Below are 14,987 nucleotides of genomic sequence, written 5' to 3' on the forward strand. Positions count from 1 at the left end.
GAGAGGGAGAGGGAGAGAGAGACAGAGAGGGAGAGACAGAGACAGAGAAAGAATGACAGAGAGAGAGACAGAGAGGGAGAGTGACAGAGAGGGAGAGGAACCAGTCAGGTACCACAGGGGCAGACGTGATGTACATCACCATTATCACATGTTTCAACTGATAGCCAACGGCTAGAGCTTGACTAGGCTGGGCAATCTTGGGCAAGTAGAGTAACCTCTCTGAACTTGTCTTCACTTGCAATATGAAGGCTGTTTTCAATGTGTGTGGAAATAAGTGGAAATGGACGGTAAACTCTGAGCTTAAGAAATATCTACTTGCCCCACTGTCTACTTCGTTTCTGGGTCTATGCCTCTCTAGGATGTCATATTGGAGTTTAAGTCTGGTCAAGGACACACATGAAGGTCACAAGCAATGGTTCTTGGCCTTCCTAATGCTTCAACCCTTTAATATAGTTCCTTGTGTTGTGGTGACCCCTCCACCATAAAATTATTTTCATTGCCATTTTACAATGGTAATTTTGCTCTTGTTATGAATTATAATGTAAATGTGACCCTCATAATGTAAATGTCTGATATGAGGCTCCTGTAGGGTCATGACCCATAGGTTAAGAACCCTGCTCTAGAGAGATAATTAATTAGTGAGCATTTGCTGCTCTTGCAGAGAATTTGGGTTCCACTTCTGGCACCTACACCTCACAGTGGTCTATAACTTCAGTTTCAGGGAATCTGATGCCCTCTTCTGGTATCCATGAACACCAGGCATTCACATGTGAATGCAGGTGAAAGACTCAAATACATAACATAAAGCTAAGTATGTCTTTAAAAAGGAACGAGTATGAACCACAGCTAGCACCATCTGTCTCCTTTCCCCTGAAAATGTAGCCCATGTGTGAGAATGGAGGTTTTGAGCAACTTGGTGAAAGCCATACCTTGCTGGGCTCAACATAAAGACAGGTGAGAGTCCAGGTGACAGTGTGAGCCCCAAGTGTCACCTTCAAGGCTCCCAAGGCTCCTTGAGTCACTTCACTTCAGGTGTGGCCTCAGCTCTGTCTCTGACAGCGGTGACTGCCAGTCTGTTCTCTCACAGCTAATTATTTATAAACATGTCTCCCAGACCCTAGTGTAAGCAGCTTCAGAATGGAGGTGTTTTTATTAATTGCTAGGCTTTGCTTGTGATAGGAGATCAATGCTGGGTGAAGGCATGGGTGAGTAACCGAAAGCCAGATGTGAAATTCCTTGACATAGATTTAAGGGAAAGGACCACGGCAAATGCTGTGATTTTTTTTGTTTGTTTCTGACAGGAATAAAATAACTACAGTCATGGAAATCTTCAGAGGAAAAATAAACCCAGAGCAGAAAGGAAACCGGGGGTCTCTGTGTTCTGGCTGCTCTTTAGGTTTTGAAACAGCATCTTGCTCTCTATTCAGGCTGAACTTGAACTCCTGAATCTCCTCCCTCAGGCTCCCAAGCGCTGGGATTACAGGCATGTCCTACTGAGCCTGGCTGCTAAGTGTTTGGGATTAGAAGATAGAAGCAGATGACCTGAACTGTTAACTTTTTATAATTAGTTAAATAAATAAAGTAGATGCTCAATTAGTATCGGTTGGATGGGAAGATGGAGAGATGGGTATACGGACGAATGGGTGAGGAGATAGATGGACAGACAGATGGATGGATAGATGAACAGTTGGGTACAGAGATGGATGGATGAATGACTGAGTAGATGAAAGAGTAGAAAAAGAGTAGGCTGGAAACATGAATTCATGGAGATATAATTCTCCTGCATATTGAATGAATGAATGAATGAATGAGTGAGTGAATGAATAGGTAGATAAAGGGTAGATGGTTGAAGGACAGATGGATGGATAAGTAGATGATAGATAAATAATCAATGGATATACAATGAGTGAATGTACTAGAAATAAAATAAGGGCTGGGCCAAGTTCTCAGCAATCATGAAGAATTTTATATGTGAAAACTTACCACAGCTGCTGGGTCTTGGTGAGCTAGCCTGGGGTAGATGGTACCTGGGCCTAGGTGAGCTTAGGCTAGGGTAGGTGGTCTCAGTAAAACTTACTCTCCTTGTCTCTATTTCCTTGGGAAGCTTGCTTAGGCTGCGACATTAATGTAGCATCAAACTGACAAGTCCCCAAACAGCAACATGAGGCAATGCCCAGTGAATGGATGTCCTGAGCCGTGTTCTCTCTCGTGCTCCACTGTGGCACCATGATGGAGCAGGATGGAGCCACATATTGAGGAGGGAAGCAGTTTGTCAAGAGCTTCGGTGTTTCCATATGGTGCCCCGATTTCCTTCCTGTGTCTGCTGAGCAAAGCAGGTGTTCCAGACAGTGTTACCAGCCTAAGATTCAAACCCTAGCTCGTATATTACCAAGCTCAGTGACCTTAGGTAAACCGCCTACCTCTCTGATTTTCTCAGCTACAAAGTGTCACAGTACCTAGCTACCTCAAAGGACAGCTTGACTGCAGATAAAGCATGTTGCTCAGGGTTAGGCAAATGCCAAAATACTCAAAAACGATCCCCTGTAGTTAAGATTATGTTATTTGACAGATGAATTCTGGGAGTGGGGAGATCGGGATTTCCTTATACTGTGTGGCTTGGGCATTTCCCATGACTATCTTTTTCCACCTGTGTAGTCACAGATAGACTTCTAGAACTCTCAGGTTGAAGGTTTACCCTGATCATTGTATCTTCCTTGGCTCACACTCAAATTCACACTCAAATTCTCTCTGGACAAGAGTCTGAGTAGCAGAGAGCAACCATGTCCAATACCCAAGTCCCACGGAGGGTCAGTAATCAATCAGCCCATCTCTGTGTAACAGACTAGACTGCTGGGCTCAGGGGTAGCTAAGGACATGGTCTTGGCCACACCGCTTTACCCAGAGGACTGGAGCTCTCCTAGCTGCATGCCCCTGCCCCAGGCACTTAATGAGCATCTGCTTGGAGAATGAGTGCCCAGTCTTTCCTGTGGTGGGGTGGCCAGAGGTCTCGGGACACAGAGCACACAATGGGAAGAGCTCTATAGCAGGTGGAACCTTGGACCCAAGTGTGGCTGGCAAACATCCAGTGTCTTTAGTAGTAAGTCACCTGACCCACAGCTGGGCTCTCCATGGCATCCTCTTCATCTTGAGATCCCATGGGGGCGGGAGAAGCAATACCTCCATCTTCACTAGGACCCTACTCTCAGCTCATACACTAAAACTGCTGCAGAAGGATTGATGAATTGATTTATTACATGCTGGTCCTCATCATGGTGATGTGAGCAGACACCCTGTTGTTCGCAGGGGCTGCCCTGGTATACAGCCTGTTCAATAGCTAGAGGTGTCTGGGTCATTTTTGCCCTTTGCTCTGTGGGTCTGCACTTGAGGGTCCTCCTAAGTGGAGATCTAGAGACTTTGTAACTCAGAGGAATGGAAAAACAAACTTGGAACAAACATTGGAAGACCTCAGTTTCTTCTCCTGTAAAATGGGTATAAAATTGATATTTACTGTTGTAAAGACTGAGGGGTGCTCACAGTGGGCAGTTTGACAGCACTGGTGGCAGGAAGAGTGTGTCCATTATTGCACAGTCTAACTCCAAGCAACTCGTCCCACACCTCTGAGCTCTGTGTGTCTATTTGCACAAGGAGGATGGGTCAATAATTTTGCCTCATTCCCCAAGGACCCATGATGTCTTGGGACTGGATGTCAAGTGGCACGGAGCTCTTAGAATTTTTTTCTGATGTGTCCTGAAATGCTGTGTCTTTGTCCCTCTGTCCCTACATTACTGAGGCTATATTTCACTTCCTGGAATGTGCCCTCTGGCTGTGGACTGATAGCCACGGTGAGGTGACAGGGGTGGGGTGGAGTGGGGGTGGGGACATAAAGGGTTGAGCAGTAGAAAGCACCAGGATGATAATGGCCTCTCAGCAATTCTCTCCAAATATCCTGCAACACGGCTTCCACACAGGATCAGCGCTCAGACACCTACCCCTTCTCTGGAAGTGGACAGGGCCCCAGAATCACCTGCCACCTGGCTGTGGGAGGGAGGTTTGGGCAATCGAACTGGACAAACAAAAGCCCATTGTCTCCTGGAAGCTCTGAAACCTGATGCCCTGAAACAGCCTAGCTGCTCATCTGTTCTGCCCAGCACAGTCTGAGACAGATGAGCATCTCATCAGGATCCCCAGGTCAGTCAGTGGGCAGCATATGCTACAAGAGACCCTTAAGGGGCAGGGAAAGGCCACGGCTCTGATAGTTTGTGTGTGTGTGTGTGTGTGTGTGTGTGTGTGTGACAGAGTCTCACTATGTGGCCCCCAGCTGACCTGGAGTTCACCATGTAGATGAGAGTAGTCTCAAACTCACAGAAATCCACCTGCCTCTACATCCCTGGTGTTGGGATTAAAGACATGTGCCACTTCATTCAGCTTTCCTCTTTTAAAAGTTTTTCTCTTGAATTATGCACATGTTTGTGTGGTGGGATGCATGCTTGTGAGTGTACAGGTGCCTGTAGAGCCCAGAAGAGGGCATTGGATCCCCGGAACTGGAGTTACAGGCATCTGTGAGCTACCAAATGTGGACACTGGGAACTGAACTTGGGTCTTCTGTAAGAGCAAGACGTACTCTTAACTGCTGAGCCATCTCCCTAGATCAGAGGTTTGTTCTTTCTTTGTGTGTGTGTGTGTGTGTGTGTGTGTGTCTATCTCTGTCACTCTCCCTCTCTCTCTCCCTCCCTCCCTCTCTGTCTCCCACTCTGTCTCTCTCTCTCACTCACACACACACACACACACACACACATCTCAGCAGGTGAATAGTGAAATGTCAATTTGCACATGTATTTATACATTGCATATGCCTCCTGCTGTTATGTTACATTCTCAAGTGTGCCTCCTCAACCTGGAAACAGAGGCATAGAAAAGGAGGCCTCTAGACTCTTCAGCCCTAGAATTCCGGGGCTGCCCCTCTGCAGGCTTCCGTTCTGCTCATCTGTGCTTTTCACTATCTTATCCTTGCTCATCATCATACACTGAATTCCTGTAGTAAGTACTAGGATCCCACAAAGACTGAGAAAGGTGCTGTCCTTGGCTTCTGGCTCAAACTGATGTTTCTCTAATGAGTCCTATAGAGAAACATTGAAACTTCTGACTTTTGGAGACTGTGTTGGTCACCTTGGCATCTTTGGAACAAACACCCTAGTTAATCACACTCACAGACGAAAAAGGCATATTTTCTCTTTCTACCATATGGATCCAGGGGACTGAACTCAGGCCATCGGCTTGGCTGCAGGTGCCTCTATCCATCGAGCCATCTCATAAGCCCATGCCTCTCTTCCCAGGGGCCTGGACCTCTCATCCAGACTTCTGACTCTCTGGCAAAGCTTAACTTTTAGTGAAGCCATATGTGGGTGCCTGCTCTGTGAAGCAGGATCGGAGCTGGGAGAATCCACCAAAGGGATTCTCTGCAGGAGACACATTTGTGTCCAGAAGATCTTAATATTTGTTTTGAACAGACATATGTAGACATAAATTACTTAATAATGGTTTTAGGCTTCACCCTACTCTTATATTTGCTTTGGCTTTGTTTCTATGACATTTTAATTTGGAATTTTATTTCACGGAGCTCCGCGAAGCGCCTGAAGTGTGTGGGAACTCCCTCTGCAAGATGTCAAGGTGAGGGGGAAGGAGAGAGAGAGAGAGAGAGAGAGAGAGAGAGAGAGAGAGAGAGAGAGCTCTGAGGAACCGCTGAGGTTCACACACCAGGGCATGAGACATAGAGAAGACTCAGCACCCTGTCTTATTGGGAACAATATTTCCCACCAGGATTTAGAGACCTAACTAACATGTTTCCCAGTGTCCTAATCTGATGGGTCACAGTGAAGATCAGAGAGACTGGGAATTTCACTACTTAGCTTGAACACAGGCAGGAGCTGCAACTGTTCAGAGTCACCCTGGCTACATTACAGTCTGTGTAGGAGCAGATTGAAGTAGGGACTCAGGATGCCAGGATGGACACCCCTGGGGGGGAGGGACTGGGAGCTGAGAGTGAGCATAGGGACTTTTTACCAGGCTCACAAGGTTTCCCTTGGTCTAGCTCCTGTTGCATCGTAGGGGGCATCTGTAGCTGTGACTCCTCCTCTCTCTCTCCTGTTCTTCAGATAGCCTAAGCACGCTTCCACCTCAGGGCCCAGTCCTCGCTGTTTCCTCTGACTCAGATACTTTGTTCCCTCTTGTCTTCCTAGCCTGCTCCCTCCCATCCAGGATCCTGACAACTACAGTCCACGAAGTGGTCCCTCCCCTCACCCTACACCCCAAAACACCACCTGACCTTCTATTTGCTTATTTACTTGGTTCTTCATTCCACATCTTATTTTTCTTTTCTCTTCCAGAAGAGCAGGGACTTCCTGTTGCTTGACTGCTGCTACTGTACTGAGTAGTATCTCAATAAAACCATTGCAGGCTTGCATGGGTGAGAATCCAACTCACTGTCACAGCCAAACACAGCTGCTTTTGCCTTGTGGATTCTCTTCCCCTGGTGACAGTGCTATGTTCTGATGTCTGTGGAGTTCTGGCCACCCCTCCCCCAACCATCCCTGCTTGCTCAAAGAACACAGGATGCATTTATATTAGCTATCTAGACCATGAAGGACTAGAAACCTAATGGCCCACACCAGAGACAGTGCCCTTGAGCCAAGAGCAGGGAAGTTGGAGATTTTGTATTATATGAGCCATTCCCTTCCAGTACCCCCCCACAGGTGATGCCCCCATAGGTGATAACCCCCACAGGCAATGCCCCACACAGGTAATAACCCACACAGACGATGGCCCTGATTTACTCTCTGATACCCTCCTGAGCACAAAGACCCCATTACTTCCTCATCACGTCTCACCAGCAGATTAAAATAAGGAAGGCCATTTCACAGGCCAGATACTTAGGGAGAACTGTAGGCATAAGCAAGTGTCCCTGTGCCATGCTGGTGGTCTCTCTTCCCTGTTTGAATCACACCCCTTCCTTCCCACCCCCACTAGAGTACATGACCCCGACTATCCTGAGTCTCCTTTTCTGAAAATTATTGAAGCCCTTGACTGAGAGAAGCCACACTTCATTCAACTTCTCCTCCCGGATGGGCCTAGCTTGCAGGAATAATAAAAACTGTGATTTATTATTGATAACAAAGACTACCACGGAGGTTCTTTCCATGTGCCAAGCAGGCAGTGCAGCCCATAAATGAGCTCATTCAGTCCTCCCAAGGGTTCTTTGAAGTGGTTGCTATTATTAACCCCATTTTATGGATGAGAAAATAGAGACTGAGGTGGAGGAGTCGCTTGCCAGAAGCCTTCTAGCCACTGGGTTTGTAGATAGTAAGAATCGTTTTGGTTTGGCTCCTTTGCCTGAAAGATTCTGTACACAGACACAGAGCTCCGTCTCTTTAGAAACCTGCAAAGTCACATGCAGAGGTGAACAGAGGCCCTCGATGACATAACAAACTCAGGTCTGATGACACCCACTATCACCTCAGTGCTGAGGAGTCATATGCTGATCTTAGGCTCACTGGCTGACCAGTCTACCTGACTGGGCAAGTTCTAGATGAGTGAGAAACTTTGTTTCAAAAAGAAGAAGAAAAAAAAAAAAACAGATGGGAGGTGCCTGGATAATAACATCCAATTTAGTCCTCTGGCTTCCGAGTGTACACACATACATATGTGCATATGCACCTGTGGGAGCATACACACACACACACACACACACACACATGCGAGAGAGAGAGAGAGACAGAGAGAGAGAGAGAGAGAGAGAGAGAGAGAGAGAGAGAGAGAGAGAGAGAGAGAGAGAGAGGTGGGCAGAGAGACCAGGCACAGACACACACACGCACTCACAGTATTGACATGAAGGAGATGCAAAGCCAGGAGTCTGAACACCCTATGAGTATCCGTTTATGCCTTAGAAGAGTCTCAATCACAAGCCATTGAAGAACTCTTGCTAAGCCCCTGCCTATTCTACCTTGAAGGAAGACTAGATCCAGCTGTCTAGAAAGCAGGAACAGGTTTTTAATTTATTGTGACCCTTTACCATACCTGTGGTACACATGGAGCATAAGGCCCATTACTGGGGCCTTATTACAGAAATTAGTATGTGGGAGGATGCTCCCCACTATGTGGTGGCCCACCAGGAGCAGTCCATGGGGACTCACAAGTCCGATGGCATTCAATCTAAACTCGTGACCTCTACTGGATCACATGCCCACTCCTTGAGCCAGAGAGACATCTTTATCTGGGGAGCCTCATTCTGACAGGAGGGGAGAGTTTGTTTGTAGCATATATCGTTCAATGGCATTGATTAGAATCCTCAGAGTGTCAGATAGAGGTGGGGTTAGGAGAGAGAGCTCAGCTTTCCCCGGATTGAAGCCTTGAATATTTGAACAACTCATCCAATGTCCCTTGAACACCTCCACACTATGCTTCTTTAAGATACCACATTTACCAAGCAAACATAGAGGTAATGTCACAGAGGGTCCCCACCACTGACCCCTGCGTGTCATTCAGCAAATTTGAATCTTTCAGATGGGGAAATGTTTGACCCAAGCAGAGTCCCTTCCCTCCCCGAGAAGAAGAGAATGTGTTCATCGCCAGGGCAAGCATTTTCTGTGACCCTCAGCACACTGGCTCTTAAACACGGGTTGTCAGTAAAGCACTAGCCAAATGCCCCTTACCCTGATCCCAAAGATGGAGTAAGCACAATTGTGTGAACTGATTGCCTGGCACCAAAGGGAGTCTCAAATTAAATGGTTCAGAGGCATTTTCCCCCTGTTTTACAATTTGGCCATCTTTCCCCTCATGCAGTAAAACCTCCAATAGTTTGGAATTTATGAGCCTTTGGACAGGGACTGGGCTCCAGTCAGCTTCTGGAGTATTCTGCATGGAAGGGATTTTTGAAGAAAATTAATAGCTTGCCAAACAAATAGGAAGGGGAGTGCACCGTCTATTAAAGCAGGGGAAGGGGCTGCTGTTCTAGCCCTCAACAAATGCTCATCTGCAAACATTTCATATGCTACCCTCAAATGATTTTTACATGTTCATTAAGTCCTCTGCTCTGTTTATTGATAGGATTATTACGGTTTGGGCTGGCTTCAAAGGGCACCTTCTGCTGATCAGGAACTTCTTAGGTACAAACTTTTTTCGAGGCTGAGAAAATTAACAAAGGAATTAAGGAATCATCTAACAATGTTCTTTGGTGGGGATGAGAGAGCTCCCTAAATGTTGTTAATCTTACTGATTCCTGGGGAGGGAGGGTTCTTGTCAGCAGGGTGAGGTTTGACCTCACTGAACCTTGTCTTGGAGATCTTTAGGATTATCTCTGCTAGAATTTCCATTGTAAATAATTGCTCATGCTCCCCTCTGCTCTCTCTCTCTCTCTCTCTCTCTCTCTCTCTCTCTCTCTCTCTCTCTCTCTCTCTCTCTTTCTCTCTCTCTCTCTCTCACCACCACCACCATATAGTTTCAGCTTTCAACTTGACACAACCCAGACTGACCTGCGAGCAAGTCTGTGGGAGGCATTTTTCTTGATTAATGATTGATTGGGGGAAGCCCAACCCATTGTGGGCGGGGCCATCCCTAGGTTGGTAGTGCTGGGTTCTATAAAAAAGCAGGCTGAGCAAGCCATGCGGAGCAAGCCAGTAGGCAGCACCCCCCATAGCCCCTGCATCAGTTCCTGCCTCCAAGTTTCTTCTTTGAGTTTCAGCCCTGACTTCCCTCAGAGATAGAGTGTGACTTGGAAATATAAGAGGAAATATACCCTTTTCCCCAATGTAACATATAGTCAGTGTTTTATAACAGCAGCAAGAGAAGCAAACTCGTATACCCTTTTTCTTTCTCCCTCTCTTGGTTTTCTCTTACATTCCCTTCTTTCCTCACCTTCCCCCCATCTCAGCATCTCACCAGGCAATCCAGCCTGATAGTGAATTCACTATCTTCCTTCAGTGCCCCAAGTGCTGGGACTGCAGGGGTGCACCACTAAGCCTGGGTTTCCTATTTTATTCTTAAGATGGTCTTGATATGAATTAGAAATTCTATAATTACTCCAGAATTGATAAAACTCAAAGTGAAATTATGGTATCAAAAAGTTTCAGAATCTCAATTCCCAATGTCACCTATACAAACCAAAGGCTATTATTATCTAAGGTGTTTAGGGATCAATTCAGAATCCAGATACTTCTTCATTGTGCCCCACCTTCAACTCGATAACCAGAAGGGAAAAGAGTTAGCCTTCTGTGTTGGTTAATCGCAGCTGTTAACTTGATGAGAGCTAGAGCCATTGGGGAGGTGGGCTTCCAGGCATGCACGTGGGAAGAGATCTTGATTAGGATAATTGAAGTGGGAAAACCACCATTGTGGGTGGCACCATTCCCTAGGCTGGGGCTGTGGGAGAAAATGGCTGCACCTGAGTGTTATCACTCTGTTCCTGGCTATGGATTCCATATGATCAGTTTCCTGAAGCTCCTACCCCGATAACCTCCTACCATATTGTTTTACACCCTTGAACTACAGGCTGAAATGAACTCTTTCCCTCTTGAGTTGCTTTTCAGGTGTGGCTGTTTGTTTGTTTGTTTGTTTTTTATCAGAGTATCAGGAAGAGAAAGAAACTAAGCCACTTACATGGATGAGAAACTCTGGGGTCATCCCTACTTGATCTTATGTGTATTAATTTCACCACAATGTAGTCCCTTGTCCAGAGGTGAACTTTCATAACGCCGATTGTTCGCATTATTTGAGGGAGAAATGAAACAGAACTGGAGACGTTTTGTTTCCTCTTAGCTGCTGTGAAGTCCCTTCCAGGACCAAAGTCTATCCAGCAGACATTGCATGACACACACACACTGCAGAGTTTTACCCAGCTCAGTCCCTGCACTGGCTGAGATGGTCATGGGTACAGTTTATATTTTCAAACTGACAAACAGGTGAGGTGAGGTAAAGGCTCGAAAGGTCCAGGACAGCACCTGGGTTTGTCTGATACTCATTCACAGAAGCACTTAAGCAACCACTATGGTATTACGGTGTCTCTCTGTGCTCTGCCATCCTGCCGACTGAGCCAGACATCTGCTTGAAATTTGATACAAGATAAAACTCTGCCTCATCAAGAATACCTCATGGGAGGGGGAGTGATGGTGGGAAGGGAGGAGCCAAGGAGGATTCTGCTTAGAAAGCAGTTGTCTGATGTGTGTATGTTGCTGTGAAATTATCAACTTAAAATCCATACCTCACCTCAGTGCTAAATTGTCTTCAGCCACAGAGTTGCAATATACAGGGAGGGACCCCCATCTCCAACCGAATATTAAGTGTGTAACCAACAAGACTGCCTGGTGATTTACCCCACCCCTCCCCCATCTGCCCACAGACAGCGACTTGTGCCAGTGCTCTGACTGAGCTGGGCTTGACTCAAACAGCTTAACATTTCTCAAGAGAACAAGCCTTGCCTCAAAAAGAGTCACGGGGCGCTGATGAGGCTGCCTTTTCCTTTCTCCTCCTAAGAGCTTGACTTTGGAGGCATGACATTTCCACCCTCCAGGATTACAGAATGCCGGAAGGGAACAGGGAACTATCACTGCATGAGTCGGATCTTACAGTCAGTCTACTGAAACACAACTAAGCCCCGTCCTTCTGGGGGGCTTGGGTATAAAGGCTCCCTGAAATCTCTGCCCTGGATTAGATAAAACATCTATGGGCCAGAAAGTATTCTACAGAGAGGAACTGCCAACCACAGGAGTATTCTTGCATAATATCAATTGAGAGCTTATAGAACTCTGACATAAACTTCAAAGGTGTTTTTCAGTGGGATAGAAACCCCAAGACATTAAAATGTATCAAGAGTGAGGAAATATTGAGGACCCATGGAACTCTTGTAAAAGTCGCACACAGCTTAAATTAAAATGAACAAAAGCTGGAGGCTAGGATGTCTCTCAGTTGAGTCATATGGGCAAAGCTATTGGCAAGGAAATGGTATGTTGGTAGTATCAGATAGACAGACAGACAGACAGACAGACAAACAGGCAGGCAGGCAGGCAGGCAAGCAGAACCATGACAGTTCCAAGCATGGTAATATTAGGGACACTCGTCTAAATTAAAACAACAGCAGGAATCTGATTTCCTGCCTGTGTGCATAAAATAAAATAAAAGACCCTGGACCAAACACTTCTGTCGCCCGACAAATTTCCCCTGGTTTCACCCATAAGGCCATTTTCTCTTGCAAGTTTAGCACTGATATGCCAAGGGTAGATGTAGGAAGGTGAAGCCGGTGGCAGAAGACCAGGGGCATAAAAGCGCTGACGTCAAACTCTCCATCAAAAACCTCTGAGCAAGCAGACGGTGCCAGCTTTAATGACATCTGATGTCACGTGCACCCCCAGACCCCCCCACCTCTCCAGCTGGAATCAGTGGGCTTCTCTCCCCCCAACCCCCCTCCATCACCCTCCCCCTTTCCCCCTGCACAAATCCACTCTGCTTACAGGATCTCCATTCTGCTGGTCCTTCCTGCTTCCCATCCACCCATTCCCCACACTGGATGCTCCATTTGTTTGAAAGACCTGTTTGAGCAGCAGTTGGAACAAAGAAAAGTTCCTGGATGTGGGTTTACTCTTTTCAGATCTATTTCTCCGATCAGCCTTCGTCGACCCCACACTTGCTGGGAAGTTCAGAGTTAGTTGAAGCTGGATGAGGCATCCTGTCAGCCGCTCCTTCCCAGACATGTTTTCCATCTAGTCCCTAATGCAGTCTGCCAAGATTAATCAATCCTGAGAGTGGTCCCCTGGATTGTCCCTTTAACTCTCAGAACCACTCGGCCAGTAGCAGCAAGAGATGAGTTTTCATACAGCCTTGGTCTTTCCTGACAGAAAGCACAGCCTTCTCAAAGTCTTCTAAATCTAATGATCTAGGGAAATATTGGGTTTTTCTCTGCCATGCAAGGCTCTGTGACCCTCAACCTCCTCTTCTCTTCGCACCTGCCCCCTGTTCTTTTTCTCCCGCCTTCTTATTTCTTACTTTCCTCTCCCCTCCTGTCTTTTTTTAAACTATTGCTCCAGCATCCTAACTCATTCCAAAGTTCAAAGCCACCAGATCCTTAAAAAATAAAATAAAGTAAAACTTTCAATATTACCTTCATGCTGACTTTGAGCTCAGAGTTTTGGTTTTGGGTGCTGGAAAGGAAAGAATTCAATACCACCAACAGCTTCAGCTAAGGCATGGAGGAGGGTGCTGCTTGGAGCGAGCGTATCTGAGGGAATAATAGCATATGGGTTTTTGTTGAAATGTTCAGAGCCCACTAGTTTCTGGGCCGAGGGTTAGAATGCGTGTATTGAACACTGGGTGAGCCGGGTTCATGCCTTGTACAGCATCCCCTGACACCTCAAATCCACCACTGCTTTCCCCCCCTGACCTATCAACTTGGCAATAGATAGAAAAGTTTTCAGTCAAGTACATACCCTGAGCCACACCGCCCACCCTAAGAAAGCAAAGGGGTTTGCATAGGAGGCGCGGAGTCTGTGGGAGTGTTGTTCCCCGTCAAAGAATTCCTGTCCCTTTTCAACAGCCTCTTCCTTACACAAGCTATTATTCCTCATGTTCCAGCGTGAGATATCGGGTACGATGGGCATAGTCCAGGCACCCTGGCCCAGCTGCCTGAGTCCACCCATCAAGATTCTGGGGCACAGGCAAGAAAGGGGGGAACTCCCCCCCAGTGCTCCTAACTCATGAACGAGGTCATTACCTTGGCATCGGCTTGCGGGCTGTGATACTGGCGACGATGATGCTCTCGGGACGCGGAGTGGCCACTGCTTTGAAGGTCCCTTTCCAGAACTTCTCAAACAGCTGTTTTTCTCCCTGCTGCAGGCTCGCCATCCTGAAAGCCCAAGGAGCCCTGGAGCCCGGGGCGCTGTCCGAAGTGCTGAAACGTGGATTCCAAACCCGATGACACGCCCTGGGTTCCGGGGCGCTGTCCGCGTGAAACCCCCAAGGGGTGGGGTGGGGAGAGATCGGAGTTCAGGGCGGGGGATGGGATAGAACGGGACGTCTCTGGCTAAGCAGGCAGCGGAAAAAGAAGGTGGTCTCCCGGCTGGGTTCACCTCTTGGCTTGGCTCTGAGCTGTGCTGGGAGCAGGCTGAGCTCCGCGTCCTCGGCGAAGCAAAGCTGGGCCGGCTTTCTCTACCATGCAGAGAACAGAGAGCAGGCGACCGGGGCGTCTGCCGTGCGTGCGCGTGTGAGCTCCGGCGCACCCGGGTTTTGTCTCTTGCACAATGTGACGTTGGAAGAGGAGGCTGGTCGCGCGAGCTGTACTTTCCTCCCTCCCCTTCTCCGTCTCCTCCTTCCCCAGCAACCCCTCCCTCTCTGGCTCAGCCTCCCGCCGCCATCTGCATAACAAAAGCCCGCAGGTCTGAGGAGGAGAAAGGGAGGGGCAAGCGCTTGTCTCCAAGGCCCTGTGGCCACTGAGTTGCCGCTCTGACCCCTCTGAGAAGCGACCCCAACACCTCAAATAGAACCAAATAGGAGATCTTCCCTCTTATCCCTCACCCCTCCTCCGTCGTCTCAGGCCTTCCCCTCAACCCTTACATGCGCACTCTCTCGGGCCTGGGCCACCTCCCTATCCTTTTGCAAGACTTGGAGCGCATCTTCCATTGAGGGAGCTACTAAAAAATGCCCCACCTATCCACCCTGCCTTCACCCACCCCACTTCTGGGATGGACTGCCGAGGTCTGCAAAGTGAGGGTTCCCCTATGCTTTTCTTTACGCCTGGGGGCCGCGGGCTCTTCCACCCTCCACCCCGAAAATGCCATTTGACGGACAATCCGTCACCAGCGCTGTTTCTCGCCATCTGTCGAGCCGGCCCCCACCCGCAGAGGGGCGCAGCGTCACATCTGTGCTTGCGGCCGCTATAAAGGATATCTCTTTTGTGCCTCGCAGCCGGCCTGCTTCACGTCCCTGCTGCCAAAGCCCTCCAAAAGAACACC

At 47.8% G+C, this 14,987-nt stretch overlaps 1 protein-coding gene across 1 annotated transcript in view; it reads right to left on the bottom strand.

Annotated features, from left to right (window-relative positions):
* The window catches only part of Srrm4 (serine/arginine repetitive matrix 4), a 157,324-nt gene extending 142,872 nt beyond the window's left edge, over positions 1 to 14,452 (bottom strand). The window contains exon 1 of the mRNA XM_031337618.1: positions 13,751 to 14,452. Coding sequence (XP_031193478.1) covers positions 13,751 to 13,881 — 131 coding nt within the window. The 5' untranslated portion in view covers positions 13,882 to 14,452. The remainder of the gene's footprint in view (positions 1 to 13,750) is intronic.
* Between the last annotated feature and the right edge of the window lie 535 nt (positions 14,453 to 14,987).

This window comes from Mastomys coucha, unplaced genomic scaffold, assembly GCF_008632895.1.
Source record: "Mastomys coucha isolate ucsf_1 unplaced genomic scaffold, UCSF_Mcou_1 pScaffold22, whole genome shotgun sequence".
NCBI lineage: Eukaryota > Metazoa > Chordata > Mammalia > Rodentia > Muridae > Mastomys > Mastomys coucha.